This window comes from Perca flavescens, chromosome 2 (genome assembly GCF_004354835.1).
Source record: "Perca flavescens isolate YP-PL-M2 chromosome 2, PFLA_1.0, whole genome shotgun sequence".
NCBI lineage: Eukaryota > Metazoa > Chordata > Actinopteri > Perciformes > Percidae > Perca > Perca flavescens.
The window spans coordinates 19,028,673-19,049,326 of NC_041332.1; the positions used below are offsets into that span (position 1 = coordinate 19,028,673).

The 20,654-nt window shown below is 39.6% G+C and overlaps 1 protein-coding gene across 1 annotated transcript in view; it reads right to left on the bottom strand.

The window, feature by feature from the left end:
* Positions 1–4,621: 4,621 nt before the first annotated feature.
* The window catches only part of LOC114563520 (sphingosine kinase 1), a 36,192-nt gene continuing 20,159 nt past the window's right edge, over positions 4,622–20,654 (bottom strand). Inside the window, exons 3-5 of the mRNA XM_028590305.1 lie at positions 13,619–13,713; positions 12,413–12,528; positions 4,622–5,721 (exon numbers count right to left, since the gene is read on the bottom strand). Coding sequence (XP_028446106.1) covers positions 4,842–5,721; positions 12,413–12,528; positions 13,619–13,713 — 1,091 coding nt within the window. The 3' untranslated portion in view covers positions 4,622–4,841. The remainder of the gene's footprint in view (positions 5,722–12,412; positions 12,529–13,618; positions 13,714–20,654) is intronic.

Genomic DNA, 20,654 nt, shown 5'->3' on the forward strand with positions numbered 1-20,654 from the left:
GACTTTACTGATGCAGAGTGCGCACCGACATCTGAAGCTTTGCTAGTTACGCTGCAAAAGCAACAAGGCATCCAGGGATGCAGCAGTCAAGACCAGCTTTGTGACAAACTAGGCCACAAAATCGCCAAAACAGTAAGCCATTTTTTGAAGGGGAGTTTATTAAAGAGTGTTTTGTGAACTCTGCTGCGCTAATATGCCCAGAGAAAAGAAGAGACGTTTGAGAATGTGTCACCTGACATAAAATTAATATTGAGCAGAATTAAGTTTGGCCTATTGGTCCGACCCTCCAGTCAAAACACGTGATTTGGCCTTGATTTGCATTATAACTGTTGTTTGTTTGTGAAGAAAAGAAGCATGGCCCTCAGAACTAACAATGTATGGTACTTTCACTTTCAATTGATTGTTTGAAAACATTTTATGGGATGGTCCGAACTGAAATTGCACATTATACCATTCTAAGGGTCTTAAAGTGACGTGTTATATTGTTATTACATGTGTATAAATTTGTATAGATGTTTATACCTTTGTATAGATTTTTCTTTAATTAAAAACAAAATAGTTTTGCATTTATGACCCCTGTCCTATTTTCACTACATGTGAAAATATGTAACTAAGTAACTTTTACTTAAAGTACATTTTTTTTTTATTTATTTTTATTAATTTCTGTGGGTCACCATAATCCGGTTCAAGGAAATACATCAAACAAGGCGAAACAATAAAAAAAATAAATCAATAAAAGACAGATTTCAAAATGTCATCAAAACAGTTTCGTCAAAATTTCATTTCTATTTTTTTATATAGTATACTTCCCTCAATTCTTATTGATTTTATCAACCCACCCCCACCCAACCAGATCACATCCACCTGAATCACACCCACCAACCCACCCAGATCTCCCACCCACACACACACACACACACACACACACACCCACACATCCACACACACTTAAAGTACATTTTAAATGAACTACTTATTACTTTTACTTGAGTAATTTTTCAGATAGGTATTTTTACTTGTACTTGAGTAATATTTAATCAAAGTATTGGTACTTTTACTTGATTACAATATTTTAGTACTTTTTTCCACCTCTGCCCTCAGCTTATCTCCTGACTTGGAGGACTGAGTTCCTTCTAGACTGCTCGACGTCAGCTGTTTTTGTTCTCTTTTCTCTCTTCCTGTATTTCTTTTTTAATTTGTTTATGTACTTATTTGTTTATTTTTTTATTTTTATCTATTGGATTTTGTATGTCCTTGCTGGTGTTTATTTGTCTGTGTGCATGGGTCTGTGTTGTTTGTCCACGTCTGGTTTGGACCTGATCTGGGTTGGTTTGCGGGTGGGTAAAGGACTTGAGGGGAATTGACATATTGTCTGAATTATGCTTCGTTCACCATGGCCACCGCTGTATGTCATTTATTGTGAAATTCAAATAAAAAGAGTTATAGAGGCAACCAAAGAAAGTTGCTGAATCAGAATTCACACAATTAGTGAAGCAGTTTTAATGTTTGACAGCAGAAAAGCATCAATCAATATTAAAATATCTTATCAATAAATTAGTTCTCTGCTGTAGTACCGTGTTGCAAAGTGCTGCAATTATGCTGTGTGGCAGAAAAAAAATATGATTTACAATTACTCATGAACATATCATGTGGTGTTTCTCGTGTTTTGATGGAAGTTAGAGTAACTAGAGGGGTCAAAGGTTATATGACGCCACTGACAAGTACCAAATGAAACATCCCTTGTCGTTAAATTAAAATACAGATTTCTTTGAGTTTGAACATTGTTGGAAACATTTGGGATAGTTTAAGTACACAACTCAACAAAATATCTAACATAGGTATCCGTGTTTTAGACAGAAATTTTACATGAAATGAAAATATTAGAATTGTTAACCTGCACCTGGCTTACATATAGCATGCTACTAACTTTGTGCACCTTTCTCAACTCCCATTTTCTTTATTTTTTCGGACTTCTGAATTCAGTGAGGATGTTTATTCCTGTGTCAAGTTCAGGGAGTTAATTGTGGCTTTTAGACCAAAATGATCATAAGCTGATGTGGCCAATAACTGTTTTGCCAACTGCCATCAGCAAAGAAATATTTTACCTTATTGTCCCAAAACCAGATGAAGCCAGTGTTTCACAAATCAAATCACAGATGGGTTGTTTTTGTCATCATTTATTTTATTTTACCTTTAAAAACCACTACGGTAGAATGTTTTATTAGATAATAGAAAAATTACAGACATTTGTCAAATGGAAAAAATAGATCTCTCTGTGACTAAAGAATCAATCTTTAGTAATAAAATCAACCCTTCACCATAAACATTTAAACACACAGACAACGAGCGTTGAGAAGCAGCAGGTGAAGAGAAGACGTAAACAGCAAATCAACAGTTTAGGTTGCTTACAGAATGAACATTAGGTTCTTCATCATTCTGAGACTTTTGTCTGTCTGACTCATTTGGATTTTCAATTACACTGACCTACAGAGAAAAATTGAATTCAGGATGAAGGCTGTTGCTCCAATTTCTTTTCCTTAATGAAAAGCTGAAGATTTTAAGATCTCCCCAGTAGTAATTGATGAAGAGGTGGCACCATGGCAACAGCATCAACAGTTTCTAAAGTCAAAATAGGACGGTGCCAGAATTACACTTGTTTTTCAGACATAAGAACACATTTTCGTCAGTTCATCCAATGTGTCCGTTCATCTGGGCATAACAAAATTTAAAAAAATGTAAAGATGAGAAAACAAAGAAATCAGTGCATGCACCACTGTGTTCAAACCACCAGGAGGCAGCACAATCAAGGCACATCAAACAGTTAAAAGGACCACTGCATCACTCACAAGAAACCTGACTTTGCATAAAAAATAAAATGTATGAAAGTGGTCTGGGTCAGTAGCACTCCGTGGTGTAGAAAAGATTATTGTTATTTATATATTAGAGCTGTGATTCTCAACCAAAAATAAATCTGAGGGGTCACGAGTAAACAGAAAAAATATATTTCTGCTGCACAAAATATTCAACTTTTTTGTCTCATTAATTACTAGATAACACATCATCTTTGCATATTAAGGCCCCAATTTTCTTTGGTTGAACTTACAAGTAGACATAGTAACTTCATTTTAAGGGGACATGAGCCAAAAAGGTTGGGAAACATTGTGTTGGATGTACAGTACACCCACTTTTAACAGTCAATAACGTGACCTCAGGTTTTGGTGCTACAGACCACAATTGTTCCCTAAAACGACAACAAAAAAAGCGTTACAAGCGTGTCTTTAAGTTCCATCATATGTGCTCGTAGCTGAATTTTTGTTGCAGAGTCCTTCATGAGTAAACGTAATTTAAACCAACTTAATGACAGAAAATCGACATTGATGTCCCATGAAGGCTTCAAAACGGCCTTGTAACAAACTTACATTGTGCAAAAACATGTAAAAGAATATCTCTTTAGAATTAATTAATTTTGTGTGTGTTCGCCTTGAGGCTAAATGAACTGAAACACGTCCTTGCTTTCTCACCACAGGACAGTTTGCTAATGCTCCCAAATGATTTGTTGTGGTGGGGAGGAAGAATAAGGGCGCCGTGTCAGGAACACAATGCCGCCTACCTCATGCAGCATTTAACAAGTCGATATCCCCCCCCCTCCCCTCTCCTCCTCTTCCGTTCCTTCTCCATGTCCTCCCTACTCTTACCAATGTTTTGTTTTAACCAGCTTAAACCCCCTAAAACCCTTGTTTAAGGCTACTCAGAGTTCACTTCACTTGGACTCAGTCAAAGAACTGATTTCTTTGTGTCTGCATCCGATTTTTGTAAAATGAATGAAACATACTTTGGAAGAGATTTGCATCACAATTAAGAACAAATTTAAAAATCTGACTTTACTGCCAATAAAGGCCGAAGCCTCAGTCATCATTTCCTCTATGGGACTTTAAGCTCAGTGGCAAAGACACCTAGGTGTTGATCATTAATAAATCCCCCACAGGGACAGTTACAACATACTGCAGAGGAGCCATGAAGGCATAAATCCAACATTTGCGGTTGCAGAAGATGCCGTATTTCAGGTTGTTAGGTCAGCTTCAGCACAGAGAAGAAATCCTCTCCATGCAGTGATAAACAAGTTGAGATAAACTTTATCATGAACCGTGTGTCTACAGTAAACTCAGCCGTGGCTATGGAGTCCCAAAGTGTTCAATATTAAATGAATAGAGGCATTAAATTAATGAAACAATTCAATACTTTTTTAAACCTCAGCGCATTATTGTTAAATTTGATCCTGTTCCTTTTCACAACAACTGCGTTCATTGTTTACTTTATTCCAGCAGTTTTTCAAAAAGTACTTTTTCATAAGGCTGGTAAAAAGTACAGAGCCCCTGAAGTCATGAAAGATGATATTTTTTTTTGTGCACACCATAAAAAATATCTTGTTTTAAGACTCGTAATTATGTTTTTGGCTGTCCAATCAGATAACTTACTCTGCCCTGTTTGTCTTGATGTACAAAAAAAATGTGTGTTGTAAAATAAATAAAAATGTGGAAAATAAAATAAAAAAACCTAAAGCTTTTATTTTGAAAAGAAGCAGGATGAAAGAACAATTAAAAAACATATGATGTATCTTGTCTGCATTAATTAATATGAGTATTCATTTTATAATGTCTTACCTATTTATTTAATATTGAACACTGAATCGTAATAATGCGTAATCGTCTACTGAAACGTGTTTTCTACGTACCGATGAGAGGCTATGAGGTTGCAGATAACAGTATACCTGGACTCAGTTGAAATGCTAAAATGTGTTTATTGGGCTTTTAATAGAGATGAAAGCTGGTGGTGATGATTGTTCATCCAGTGATTAATCTCGCCAGGCCTCTGTGTACCTCTGCTTGCACCGGCCCATATTCCACCACTTCTCCATCTACTGTTATTATCCCTTTGGGTGAATGTGGCTCCAGCCTGAGCGCCCGCACCTTAGTGTGCACTAAATGCTGACAGTTAGTAGCCAGATGTGCACCCTTCTCCATAGCTAGGAACAGCTTCAGCAGCGCGGCGCGTGATATCCCCGCTCTGACATAGATAAGATGGATGAAGCCGTCATCCAAGGTGGCGCCTGGGGCTGCCAGCAGGTCCTCCGCCAGGTGGGACTGGTACATGGCCAGCATGAGGACAAAGTCTTCCTCCTGCACCACCACCCAGTCGCTTGGCAGCGGCTGGTCAAGAGGCAGCAGAAGGGAGTCAGACGGGCCTGCAAGGGCTTTGGTGGCGCTTCGAGAAGGCGTGCTCTCCGTTCTCTGCGCTTTGAAGGAGTTGTTGGAGTGGCAGGAGTTGTGAAAAGTGTTCTGGCAGGGAGAGTCTCTGGATGGTCGAGAGGCCGGAGCCAAGGAGGAAACCTGATTGTTACAATGCAGTGTCTGGTTATTTTCCAAACCCTCCTCGTTGCTGTAGTCCTCTGTGGCGGGCAGGTAAGCCAGCTTTCCCTTGTAGACGTGGAGAGAAGCCAGCCTCACCAGCGTGCCAATAGTGAACCGGGCAGCACCGACATGACGATACTTCTCGCTCTCTATGTCGACGTCGGCCACAAAGCCCCAGGCCAGCGAGAGGAAGGAGAAAAGACGAGGGCTGGAGGCCACATGGATGGAGACCAGGTCCATTTGGGCCACAAGTCTTTGACAGAGCAGGAAACCACAGCTGACAAGGAGCTCCTCACTGAACACCGGCGGGGCTCTGGAGGAACATAGGAGAGAGTTCGTCACAACAGGCAGAGCTGGAAGCATCTAGCCACAGAGATCATCTAATGCTGCCTTCAAGAGATATCTGTAATACAGTGATTGGAAAATATGCTCATGTGAATTAAATGTGAAAGGAGTTTAAATTGCCATCTTATCAGGCATTCAAAACATGTTTGATCAAGAAATCAATTGTTTTAGCAACGTGATATGACTTTGCGTAAACATACACGCCCGCTTTCTTAAGCCAAGATGCGTGTTATCTGTACGCATTTTGAGCTATGCATGTGTAAACATACACACCACTTGGCGGGTTATCACGTAAACATACACGCCACTTTCTAAAGCCAAGTGGCATATCTGTTCGCATTTTGAGCGCCGTATACAGTGGACGGGTTGGGTTTAGTAAAAGAAGAAAGCTACGGTTGGGTTTAGGAAACATGACACGCGGTTTGGGTTTAGGAAAAGAAGAACGGGGTTGGGTTTAGTAAAAGAAGAAAGCGACGGTTGAGTTTTGGAAACGTGACACGATCCCCGGTCCCCTGGGTGAAAGTCCTTTGTTTTACCCATCCACCAACAACTACCACAGAACTACTTCCACTTCAGGCCCAGGTTGCTTTAGGTCAATATTTCCGACGGAATGTACTTGACCGGGAGACAGGTTGTGTTTACAGCTTGTCTTTAAAGCTACATTTTGTAAGAATTTCTCCCATCTAGTGGTGAAACTGTATATGACAACCAACTGAATATTACTTTATAGCCCTTCCCATTCCAAGCGCGTTTTAACTCCTACGGTGGCCGAACCCGAAATTAGCTTTTAGTATCTCAATCGCTTACACGCAGCGGTTCTAGCCACTCCCATATTAACTTTGGTCTTGTTGCTTTGCCTGTCGCATTGTCATTTTAATTCTCTTTTTCGATTCCTTGGCGACTGAGTTACATGTTCTCAAGAATCTTCAACAGGCTTTCAAATCTGCCGGCAGTCGCGAGTAATCTCCCGGCTGGCATTCGTCACGGTGCCACTGAGTGTAAAAGCGCGAAAGGTGGAGTTATGTCCCTCTTTGGCTAATGTATTTTAAAGATGGAAGCGCAACATGGCTGCCGCCAGTCGAGCGATTCACTTGTATGTATTCTGAATGATTCTGAATGTCAGATTCTACGCTTACGAGAATACTTTGATTAGTTGGTGGAAGTAATTACACATGAATGAGCACATATTTGTGAAAGAACAAAGGGTTTTTTGCTAAGAATCAACAAAAGAAATTACACAATGTAGGTTTAAGGCAGCAGCAGTTCTAATTACAGGGTCAAAAGGCCATTAAGTGGGCAGAGTTGCACCAGATCCAAAATGGACACCAGTCTAGGACTTCAACTCATGATTATTAACATCATCGATTGATATTTCGGTTACAAAAAATGACAGAAAATATATATATTATTTACATAATCTATTTTGTCCAATCAACGGTCAAAAACCTGTTTCATTTACAATGATATAAACCAAGAAAAGCTGCAAATTCTCACATTTTAAGCATTTTTCTTTAACCCTCTGGGGTCTGAGGTTGTTTTCAGACACAGATAATTTTGGCATGCTCTGATATTGTTGTCAATTTGAACAAATCTAAGCAGTATTTTCGAAGTACTATGACTTTTTTCTATAAAACACAAGTTCACCTACAATACTATCTAAGTGGAATTTATTGCATGATTGTACTCCTTTTTAAATTACTGTTAAATAAACAAGTTGTATAAAGTAGTTTTAGAAGTGTGCTGAAATTTGTGAAAAAACATTACCTTACCCATTGTGACGAACTATTTTGGTCACTTAAAGGTGCTCTAAGCGATGTTGGGTGACGTCACTTCTTGTTGACGTTCGAAGTATTGTCAAACAAAACAGAGGCTAGCTCGCCCCTCGCTCCTCCTCATCCCGTCCCCTCCCTTCCGCACACTAAGCCCCCAACCCCACCCCCAAATCCTTCTTGTTGGTTATTGGCTGGACGACTGTTTGTTATGTTTCGTGGTGCAGGTTGGCGCAGTTTTTGTTGCCGTTTATGGAGCCTGGCCTGTATACAGAGACCGCGTTTTGTTACAGTGTGTTCACGGGACAGGCAGCTCGCGGATAGTGAGATGTTTGCTGTATGTGACAAAAAGTGTTGTAGCCTAAAAAATGTGTGACATCGCTTAGAGCACCTTTAAGGTGATTGTGTGTCTTAGTGAAGTCTTAGTATGTAACAAGCACAGACACTTTCATCTGCTCCATTGTTTTATACAACTAATTTTCAATCTAAAGAAAATGTTGTTATATGACCAAAAGTTAGTGGTGGGAGGGGTAATGTCTCTTTTCACTGAATATTCATATAAGGTTTCTGTCAATATTTTTGCCATGCTTGTATGATAAAAACTCATGAAGCTATTAATCTAAAAACATGACATTTATTTTCATCCTGCTGAGCTACAGTGGCGGAGCTCTGGACTCTACAGAGTTAATAAACAATAAATTGACGAATCAGTTCAGCCCTAGAGCAGTCCTCTAGAAGGAGACACAGTTAATAATCTAGCTTCAAAAATAAGATAAACAGGAAGGCGCACTTAATATTTTTGGGTTAGAAACTGGGTCGAGGCTGTGTTTGGAGGAGTAAGCTATAAGAGGAGTGTTGGGGGGATCAATAAACCAGGAGGCTCAGGAAAAAATCCTGGAGGGACAGAATCAGCTTATGGGCCTTCAGACATGACAGGCCAGTCAGACAACAAAGACAACCCCATCTGGGAGAATGGAGACAGGGGTGGAAGGTCATGGTAACAGCCCTAACACACACACACACACACACACACACACACACACACACACACACACACACACACACACACACACACACACACACACACACACACACACACACACACACACACACACACACACACACACACACACGCCTGCTGTTACCACCCACAGCCAATTACAGCGATGACTGGTTGTCTCAGTGGAGTTCACTTGCAGTGGCCCTGCAAATATCTCCATATTTATCATTCTGAATTTATTCACCAGTCCAACTATCCAAATCTAGATTTACATCAAAATTTCCACGGCTCTGTTATTTCTACTCATTGTCTGGTAGAAAGGTCAATAAATAACAATATTTACATAAATAAGAGTACACAGCTATGCCATCAGCTCTTTAAGCTAACATCAGCAGCTAACATGCTCACAATAAAAATGCTAATATGTCGATGTTAGCATGTTCTCTATCTATTCTAGTTTGTTAGCATGCTAACATTTGCTAATTAGCACACAACGCAAGTACAAGTACAGCTGAGGTTGATGGGAACATTGTATGTTTAGTCATAAAGTCAGAAGTATTAGGCAAACTTTGACCTGATGGTGGCACTAGATGAGTTTTGGAATCACCAAAACATCAACCCAATTCATCCTTTGGGGGACATAGATGTCGGTACCAAATTTTATGGCAATCCATCCGACAGTTAGCATGGCTTAAAATGTATTGCAAGCTTATAAAATACAGGACACTGTTAAATAATAAACCAGTGGAAACCTTTTACAAGAAGTCAGAGTCTATTTGGGGCCCCTTGTCATATGTTCCAGATGTCTAGGAGTTCCTTCAAGAGTTAGTTCCTCATTGTATATCATTGTAGCCTAATTATTTCTTTTGTTGTGTCCTGTTTACTACCCCATTTAACTAACTATCTATAAATAAAGTAGTTAACACTGGCTCCTCCTCGACCAGCTACAACTATAAAATTGTAATAATGTCATATTAAACAATATATCAGTCACAGGGGCCACTTTTCAACTGGATGAACTTTAACACTGTTTAAAAAAAACTGAACATTATTCATGAAGGTTGAATTTACTGTTGTATTAGACTGTAGTTGTATTAGTTTTAGCTACTGTAAGTGGACCTAATAAAGTAACAATTTTAAATAAGCTCATTTAATTTCCAGATCCAATCCATGGATTTTACATTGTTTATGCAGTATCTGTGAACAACCAGGGGAGGGAGACTCTCACTCACATCAAAGTTTCACATCTGCCACTTCAGTCAGCGGTTCAGATGATGTTCCAGCTCGTGCTCATTATGTTTGTGTACAGAAACACATTAAACCCTCACTCAGCAAACCTGTTCACTGCATTGCATAATAACAGATACGTTCTAGCTGTCACTCGTTTGATCCACGTAGCCTCAGTGAACCCTACATTCAGCTGGGAATAATACCAAATACACTCTGGCCAGGGCCACTACAGGACAGCCTGCAGCAACCAGCGAGAGAGAGAGAGAGAGAGAAATTTTCTGGATGCCCCGGGAGAGGAGAGTAAACAATACAGAGTCTGGTTCCTTCCTCTCATTGTTGCTGCCACTCTGGCTGGAAGAGCATTGTTTGATGAGAAGCTGATTGGCAGATGCAGTTGAAGTGATGGATGAATGTGGCTCTTTGGTGAAGACAGAACCATTGGTGTTAGGTGTTTTGTTTCATTTCATTTCATTGTGACTTTATTTAATGTATCCTTTATTTAGCTAGGAATCTCACTGAGAATAAAAGTCCCAAACTACAGCACAAAAACAGCTTTTTTCACAACACCATGACGCTGCTCAACACCAAGACCCTTTTACAAGTGCCATCCCGCTCCGCCCCCTCTCCTTTTGCACATGAACTATGGACTGTCTGACTACCTCTGATCACTATGCACTTTATTATTAATGTACCCCAACAATGCACTATATATGATCATACTGCATTCTGTCTATACTATTATATGGACTATGGACTGTCTGATTTCTCAGAACTCTATGCACTTTATTTGCTAATGTACTTTAATAATTCACTAACATGATCATACTGCATTCTGTTTTATGTTTTTTTTTAAGCACTGCTATAAAGGAAAAGCACTTTTAATCATTGGACTACTGGTTAGATGTAAAACTGCATTTTGTTGTACTGGTTGTCCTTACCTGTGCAATGACAATAAAGTTGAATCTAATTAATAGGCAGTACAATAAACAATACAATACATAAAGGTTGCTGGACACGGAGCAAAACAAACACTGAAATACCAAATGACAGATTACAACAACAAAAAATAGTAAAAGGGCAAGATAAAGCTTAATGTGACCTACAAAGAGTATGAGCTGCTTAAAAAAGAAGTGCCTCAAAGCACTTCATGAAGTTTTAAAATTTCCATAGTGACACCAGGTGACTTCAGAGTAGAAAGGGCAGAGTATTTAAAACACAAACAACAGAACACAGGGAAATGTATATAGCCAGCAGCACAAGAAGCAATATCTTCATGACACTACACAAACTACCTTCACTCTACTAAGAGAAAAAGGTCAATTTGTAGTGAAATAATAGAATATTCCATGACACAGTTTTTGCACAGAACATTTCCTGCACCACAAACCGCTGATCTATCAGGGGTGTCTAGACCGTTTTGGAAATATTCGGTGGAATTTTCTATCATGTATAAAATTAATGACTCCTGACTTTGGTGATCTCTGACATTCCTTCTAGCCTCATCATTAAGTCAAAATTTCAATATGTCCAATACTTTGATTTATAGGGTTCTAATTCGCAATAATGACCTCGCTCGCTCTACATTATCCCTTTACATAGTGAATAAGTGAACAAGGGAGTGATTTTTAGACACAGCAGAAGTTCCTCCACCTCCGAATCTGATCTGTTGCCCTTATTATTCTTTCCTCCTTTCCTTCTGTTAATCAATTACTCCTTTCTGTTCTTTGTCCTGGCTGAATGAACTCCAAACAATCACTCAAATGAGCGAGTCATTAATATTTAATAGGTGACATAAGTGCATTTTTCACTGAAAAGCACCAGAAGGCAGGCCTATGTGTGTCTAAAAAGGATACTACATCTATTATCTGTATTAAAAAAAAACAATTCTAATCTAATTGTTTTAATCATTACATCTTCACATAGCAGTTGTGTCTGGAGCATTTACACTACATAAAAAATACCCGTTATTATATTTCTATACAGTTGAGATACTGGGCACAATCAGAACTACTGGCTCCCCCATTGCATAGTCTTGTTTAAACTGGATTTACCTGCATGCAGTATATACGTACTTTGCTTATGCAAATTAAGCTGCACTGCACCTGGAATGATGTGGCCCAAATAAGTTACCCAACTGGTAAGACTGGTTTGTGTCGATCTCTCAGTTGTAGGTTAGTCATGATAAAGAGTAATAATGCTAGAATGTAGCTTGAACACTTTTAATCTACAGTCAAAAGCTGCAACTACTTATTATTTTCGTTATTGATTAATCTGCCAATAATTTTCTTGATTAACTGAGTAATCATTCTATAAAATCTGTCTATCAGTCTATAAAATGTCTTGCTTCACTCGACCAACCAAAAATACTTCAGATTTTACTATCATGCATGACAAAAATAATCCCAAAATTTAGGAAGCGAGAACCAGCATTTTGCTTGAAAAGGGACTTAAATTTAACTAATGTGATTATTTGATTATCAAAATAGTTGCTGATTAATATTCTGTTGATCAACCAATAGATTAATTGCTGAAGCTCTACTAAAGTAAATTAATCACGTAGTAAATGAATTAAGTCACTTCACCCAGCCAGAGTGATGTGTGTGTTTGCAGTCATGAGAGAAACAATATCATGTCCACACAGGATTCTTTGTGCGTCTCACCCAGAGTAGTGATGTATAGATGCAGCCAAGGCATTGCCTGATCCACTAGGAAGAATACCCAGCGGGGTTTGGATGGCCTCCTCCCAGTCTGGTCTCTCCAGCAGACCATTTATCACCTGACAGAAAATACAGTTTTGATCAGGTTTGCTGTGTGATAGTACAGCGCTGTGTATCAAACCTCTATGCCTTTATGCTATAGACGGAAATGAAATGTGTCAGATTCCTAGTCTTGTCTACTTATTTTCAAATAATATATATATATATATATATATATATATATATATATATATATATATATATATATATATATAATTTTTTTTAGACTGTATGTGTTAAGTTTCAGTTCTAAAACTAGTATTGAGTTAAACTAGTATTAAAAAATTCTAACCAGCCCTAATAATAAGAGGTATATCAAGTTACTCACACTGGGTGAATAAAAATAACCTGTTTGAGGTTTCACTCATTAGTACTACTGTAACCACCAGTCTGTAACTTTTAGCAGTGATAATACCACATTAACAGAAGGCTATTAAATATTTGTAAGGCTGCAAAAACAATTACTTTCATTACTGTTAATCTGCCAATCATTTTCAATCAATTTTGATTGCGAAAATTGCATGCCACAAATTTAAAATGCCCAAAGTGATTGCTTGTTATGTCCAACTAGCAATCTAAAATACAAAGATATTCAGTTTACAATGCTATAAAATGCTAAAAAGCTGCTTGAACCAGAGAATTATTGAAGTTTTTATAATAAAAAACAATTATTAAAACGGTTGCTGATTCATTTTCTTTCCATTCACTAAATAACTAATTGTTTCAGCCCTGTTAATATGTAGTCCTTTTTCTGGGTTTTAAGTAATGTAATGCTTGACTTTAGTTTAGTATATTGTAGCGTTTTAGAGAATTTCAGATGGACTCAATGGTGATCAAATAAATCAGTGATGTTAATAACAGCAACTACAAAGACTTAAATTCAGTCAGGACATTAGAGGCTGGGGTCAGTGATGAAACCCATCTAAATTCACTCTATTTGTCTCTGATGAATTTTATAATTGATAATGTTCATTTTGATACACAACAGCAGGTTTATTATGATGACAGAAGTGTGTATTGTAGACTTTTAGTGTCCTTCACTAATGTAAAACCACACAATGTGTGTATGGATGTGAATATAGTGAACACATGTTGTGTGTCTCTCTTTACCTCAAACAGAAGTCCATCTCCGGACATGATGACTAAAGCGTCCCACTGCGACAGGTCGGTCTCCTTCACCAGCTCTCGGGCGTGGTTCTGCCTCTCTGCAAAGCACACATACACACATACATATGTAGGTGTGTCTTTCCTGTACAAGAAATCTAGAAAGTAAAAAAGAGAAATTTGTCCTGTCAGCTTCCTCCCTCCACAGAGAGGTCAGAGGTCATGGTCAGCTCTAACGGAGGTGTGAGAGACATTCGGTGTCTAACTCGAGGACATTTTTCGCTGTTGTTTAATCTCAGCAGCTCTAGTTACACATGACACTAATACGTACGTCTTATTTAAATCATGACATTGGCATTAAGAGCTCAGGTAAACAAGGAGTCCTAGTCCTCCTCGTGATCTTCTTTCCTTTTTCTCTTCAGTTGCCAAATTAAAGTACCTCCGTGGGAGGGAAAGCTGATATATGGTCTTAAATGAAGTGTCGACTACGCTGCCAATTAGTTCAGAACAACTAAATTACCCGGCAGCACTTTGTCAAATTAATCTGAGGCTGAATCGTGTGATGAAGTGGGGCCTTAGTGAGAGGGCTTCCTCAATGTGCACTAGAACTACAAAACAGGACTAATTAAATATGGAAAAACAAAAGGATATAAAAAATATGTAGAAAAGTAAATGTGGAAAGCACAAGTGTTGGAACAAACAAATGAAGAAATTACAGACTCGTAAATGTGGTGAAACCTTCTCAAGGATGTCTGAGGGATCCAAAACCACACTATATGTGTGTTTTTCTATCTATTGACAGAGTTTAGGGGGTGGTGAGATTAAGCAAGAGCCAGATCAGATATTCAGATATCTTAGCAAGAGTTTATAATGATCTGGCACCTGCTTGGATGGCATTTTTAAAGGCCATAGAACAACTGATAAACCATCTAGAGTTTAATGTTTATAACTTTACCTCTCAATTTTCTCACTCGAGTGAAAACTGTTTTTTTCTGAACTTTAACTGGACACTGTGAGCAAAAGATTTTTTTAAACATATTTATGGAATGACAGTAACTTCTTCATCCCATTGACCTTTGAAAGTCTAACTAAACCTGTCTCTCGTAATATTTTAATATCTTAATTTTATTCTCATCATCTTAACAGTTTCACATGATTTCTTTGGAGTCAGGTTTTTAAATATTCCTCTCAGTTTTAAGTGTGTGAAGGGATGCATCTCTCTCTGTCTTTGTCTCTCTCTCAGTTTCCCTGTCCTCATTCTGCAGGTGAAAGGGCAGAAGGAATGCTGTGAGGTGTCAAGCAAAGTCAGTGAAGCACACTGGGCTGTCACAACTCTCTCCTCTTCTTTCCCCTGCTGAGGGTCAGCAACAGCGGAAGCTTTTTCCTTCTATCTCTCCACTCTTTCACACACATTCTTCTTTCTTTCACTTTAAAAACCGCCATCATCCTAATATTGATATTATTTAATATCACAGCATTTTTTTGTGAAAAAAAAAAATCATGGAGCATTGATACATTTCTTAAAGGCATGAACATCTACAGAGCTGCAACCACAACCTTTGTGAGAATGACAAAAAGGGACCATGAAGTCATTGATTATTGGCTGTAAAGCTGCTAAAAATAGTCGTTTTTCTCAGCAAAGCTCCCTGCTGCAATGACAGCGGAAAACTTTCAACAGAGTTGTTTTTCATAAATTATATTTTTGCCCAATGGTAACCCGGTGCTCAAATCACAATCTGTGAGATTACTAGATATTTCTGCTGCTAATATTTTTTGACTGGACAAAGCCAGAACATCAGGTTTTCAGACAGGGAATTTATTGTTTAGGCAACAAAACCTTAGACTGACAGGTTCCTGATGGACAGCTGAACTATCATAACACAGTAAGACAGCAGGGCAACATACAGGTGGCCATCCTAATCATTCCAACGAACAAAGACATTTCAGCTATAGCAAACCTAGACAGAAAGATACAGTAAGTTCACCCTAAGGCTTAGCTACAGTAGGCCACTAATCAATAAATAGTATAGTATTATATTTTGTATAGTTTACAAAAGGAGAAACCACTGAACTGCATCTTATGGGAGAAAAAACACTAAATGCCAACAGGTCTAGAAAAGGATTCTACTTTTATATGAGCCCAAAAATCATCAGATTTTATCAGACTTTTCTGGGTCTTTTTTGTCTCTTACATATAACTACCTTATTCTTCCTTTTAATGCCGGCGTTGGGTTTATTTACCCAACAGAAGTACAGCAAAGTTATCACGCACGCACGCACGCACACACGCACACACGCACGCACGCACGCACGCACGCACGCACGCACGCACACACGCATGCAGAAGTATCTGCTTTCTCGGCCTCTCCTCTTCTCTTATCTAAACTCTGCACAATAAAAGGAATCAATTCCTCCTTATCAGTCCAGTCACATAACACTTCCTTATCTATGCAGAGGCTGTAAACCAAACAGGATTGAAAAGCCCCAATCAGCAACAAAGCTGTAGAGAAGGGACACTGCAGTGTGGTGGGAGGAGAGCTGAGAGCAGCTTTAGTATGCATCTCCCCTCGTCAGACAGATTGATAATGGCAAAACGACACAGTGAGGGGAAAAAAATATAAGTGACGGAGACACGTCTCACAGTGCTGCTTGTGATGATACTTAGGTTATGTTGCAGAGGTAAAAAAAAAAAAAAAAAAAAGAAAACGAGAGGAGAGAGTGCGAAACTTTCTGGAGCTAAAACAATGAAATGATTAATTGATCAAAAGAAAATTAATTTCCAGCTAATTTGATAAGAGATTGTAATGATTTTTTAATGTTGTTTTTTACAATGTTTTGACATTTATGGAGCAAACAATTGTCATATCACAAAATTATCATTTAATTGGATTAGATGAAACTCGCTGTGAAGCTCCATAAAGCCGAGGGGAGCTGCGGCAGATTCAGGTGATCATTTTCACATTGTCATATTTCAAATCTTCCATCATGATGGTTTGAGTGCATGCAAAGTAACGAGGAGAAGCTCTGTCCTCATGCTAACCTTGTATCATCTCCACACTGCTGTCACACACATCCGATCTGTGGCTCTTTTCAAACAGCACATCTGCACAATTGCAGTATTCCTCCACATAAATGACAGCAGGTGTTGACAGTTAAACAGCACAAAACAGTACAAACACTGACAGCTCAGTCAGCTGTTGGGAGGTGCCTGAGGGCGTAGACACACAGATGAACACACAAATTTGTACACACACACACACACACACACACACACACTCAAAAGGGAGCACCTCAGGTGGGACATTTTTCACATCCTGAAGCGGACTCATATTTAAGAAAGTACATTAGGTGAACATCAGATGCCTTTTAAGGAACACGCTGACTTATTGGAACTTTAGCTTATTCACCGTATCGCCCAGAGTTAGATAAGTCCATACATACCCTTCTCATCTCCGTGCGTGTAACTCTGTGTAACAGTGCTACTTCTGCTACTTGGGCGGAGTGATTTGCTCGCAGCACCTGAGAAGCCCCCTGGTGAGGAGCAGAGAGTAACAACGGTTCTTTTCAGCTGTTGCGCTAATCACTCCGCCCAAGTAGCAGTGCTTCGCCTTCTGAGAATATAGTTCCCAGTTTGTATACGGTTAGAAGATGGCTGTGTCTCATGTGACCTTGTTATTTGTACACGCAGTGACTATACAAATCACAACATGTAAATAGGAACATGTTGGCGTTTTTTTGTCACTTATTGGGAGCAGTAGGCTAGTTGGAACCAGTTACCTCCAGGATCTGTGCTAGGCTAGACTAGCGGTGGGTGCGTCAGACAGAGTTACGACACGCACGGAGATGAGAAGGGTATGTATGGACTTATCTAACTTTTGGGGATACGGTGAATAAGCTAAAGTCCCAATAAGTCGCCATGTTCCTTTAAATAGGCTTAGTATGGCTGTATTTGTCATGTTCGCATAGCCAAAATGTTTTGTTTACAGCATGTCACATGTGTCTTTGAATGCCAGTGTACACAGTCAAACATGTAGACGTTTCAGCCTCATTTTTCCAACTCACAAAAGCAGTCTTAGTTTACTGTAACAGTCCCTTCTTAAATCTCATTAAATTCATGCCACCAAAACTCACCACCAAAATGGGGACTACTTTCACCCCACTGTCCTAAAACATGTGATGAACATTATTTTTTTTCCCAGTGTGAAGTTAGAAAGACAGCAATAAAAACACTCCTCATCACAGATCCAGAGAGACCCGAATGGGTTGTACCGCTGATAGACACTTCCTCAGCCACGCCTGAACCATGACCAGCTAATAAGAGTTTTAACATTGGAACTCTTTTGTGGTCTGCCAGTTGGAAAAAAGAACCTAAATCGAGCGACAGTTTAGAAAAGAATAACTACACCAAGCAGCAATTATATGAAGTGGTAACAACCACATTAAATGAGTAAAATCCTCAAAATGATTGCTTTTGGGTCACAGAGTCATGGTAGAAAAACCTGTCTGCAGTATAGGGATGGCTCTCAAAATCCACGAGCAATTTACTTTTCAAAACTTACACTGCAGCAAGATTTTAATGTGAGAACAAAACAATACTTTACATCAGTCAAAACATGGGACAGGCAGTCAGCTGTTCAGATTCTGTAGATTCATCTTTTCTGCCGGTTTACAATCACATGAAGTAACAAGCCAAACTTTTACAGCAAAGTCAAAATGTCATAGAAAAGGAATGTGAAATATTTTGCCTCTTTTTTCTCTGGTATTCTCTAAAGGAGTACTCCAAAGGTTTAGTCTTGTACTACCAAAACATTGGGGGGGGACTTGCATATCCCTAGTATGAGCAAAGCACCAAAAACATTGGAAGCTATGTTTTCCACAATGCAAACAGATGGAAAGAGACAGCATCTTTCCCAGCCTGGTTAATGCTTACATCTTTTAACTTTCGCAGCCCTGGGCTTTCATCATCATCACAACATTGTGATGAGTAAACTGATCTTCATGTCGGTGGAGTACCACAGGCCAGCCAGGTTTGTGCCCGAGTCTGCTAAATTGTATTTACAGGGCTTCTGGCATTTTAAGGTCCAATGTCTCAAAATGTTATTACTCTATACTGGTTTGAGCCACCACTGCAGTTGCCAAGTTGTCTGAAACTGTCCCTCTTTTTCTCGCGGTTCAATTTCTCTCTCTTTTATTGTCCAGGATCCAGAAATGCCAAGCTTGATGCTCTTTCGCGGCAGTTCCCCTCAGCTCAGGACCCGACCTCCGTGGAGACCATCCTCCCTTCTCGGTGCCTGGTGGGAGCTGCACGAATGGATATAGAGGCCCTGGTCCAGGCGTCTCGGGAGCAGGAGTAGGTACCAAGCCAAGAACCCCCCTAACCGCTTGTTTGTTCCTCTCTCTGTCTGATCACAGGTGCTGGAATGGGGGCATAATTCCAGAATTGCCTGCCATCCCGGGGCAGCCCAGACCCTGGCACTGGTCGGACAGCGCTTTTGGTGTCCATCCATGAGAACAGACGTCCAGACTTTCGTGGCAGCCTGTGCTGTCTGCACTAGGAACAAGTCAGGTAACAGACCTCCTGCGAGCCTCCTAAGGCCTCTCCCCATCCCTCACCGCCCGTGGTCACACATAGCCATCGACTTTGTGATTGGGCTCCCCATTTGTGTTGGCAATACAAGCATTTTGACTGTGGTGGATCGGTTCTCCAAAGCTGCCCATTTTATTCCCTTGTCTAAGCTACCCACTGCCAAACAGACTGCTGAGTTACTAGTTTTTCATGTGTGCATGGTCTTCCTTCTGACATAGTATCTGATCGAGGGCCTCAGTTTTCTGCTCAGCCCTGACACAAACTACTTTATTGATAGCTTCTTTTCCCCATTTTGTAGGATCTATGATCTTTCAATGATTCCTGTCCACCTTGTTAGTTCTTCCACATCCATGGGCCATGGCACAGAAAAGAGCTCCAAAACAGGTTGTGCTGTACCTTGATAAATGAACATGCTATTCTTTAAGAGAGCACATAGATTGTTGCCATAAAAGAAAAAACAAAAGACTGAGAGAAAAATAAAGAAAGGAAAAAAAGGAGCAGCACAAAGAGGTTGTTCGAGTGGATATCTGTCTCCTCTGGTAAATATTTGTAATTTTTATTGAGCAGATGAGTCAGAGCACGAGAGGAAGACAAGCATGTTGCGGCCGTTTAATTAATACTGTGTGACAGACATCTCATGATGCCTGAGCAGTGACGGAAACTGCCTGAGAGGAAATAGTAGACGTTTTACTATTAGTCACTTACAAATGCAAAATCTCTCTCTCTCTCTCTCTCTCTCTCTCTCTCTCTCTCTCTCTCTCTCTCTCTCTCTCTCTCTCTCTCTCTCTCTCTCTCTCTCTCTCTCTCTCTCTCTCTCTCTCTCTCTCTCATCTGACCCCCACAGCAGTGCAGTAATCCTTCAACTGCCCTCCACCCCTGGCAGTGCCCAAAGCTGCCACACAGCCAAAGATCCAATAATGAGCCTGTCCACTTTTGTTAGCATCCGCATACAAGAGACTTCCAGCCATACACAATGATACACATGATGCACAAGTATAGACGTGCTGTTTAGCAAGCATTATGGCCAAACTTATTATTATACAAACACATTTTTTATTGGTCAAATTGGGTGAGTCTGACAGACTTAGCAACAGTTAACTAAGGGGTAGCGGGGCTTTGCAAAGGATCAATTTAAATCTTGCTTGATGGAGGCAAAGATGCCAGACAGAAAGAGAAACTGATAGATGCCACTACATTGTCTTGAAAAGCAGCTGGTTGATATCTCCACTTTTGAGCAAACTTGAGTTTTGAGCGTCAAACACTTCATTTCCTGCATTCTGGTGAATGTTTCTGAAAGTATTTGGGCCTTTTCTGCATTAAGTTATGGTGCAAATGTCTTTATTTATTTAAAGGAAATTATTATTAGATATTTGAGGGGGTTGCACTGGCCAGTTTTGATTATTGAGGGGGTTGTAACCCCCCCCCCTGTAAATTACACCTATGGTGTGATCACAT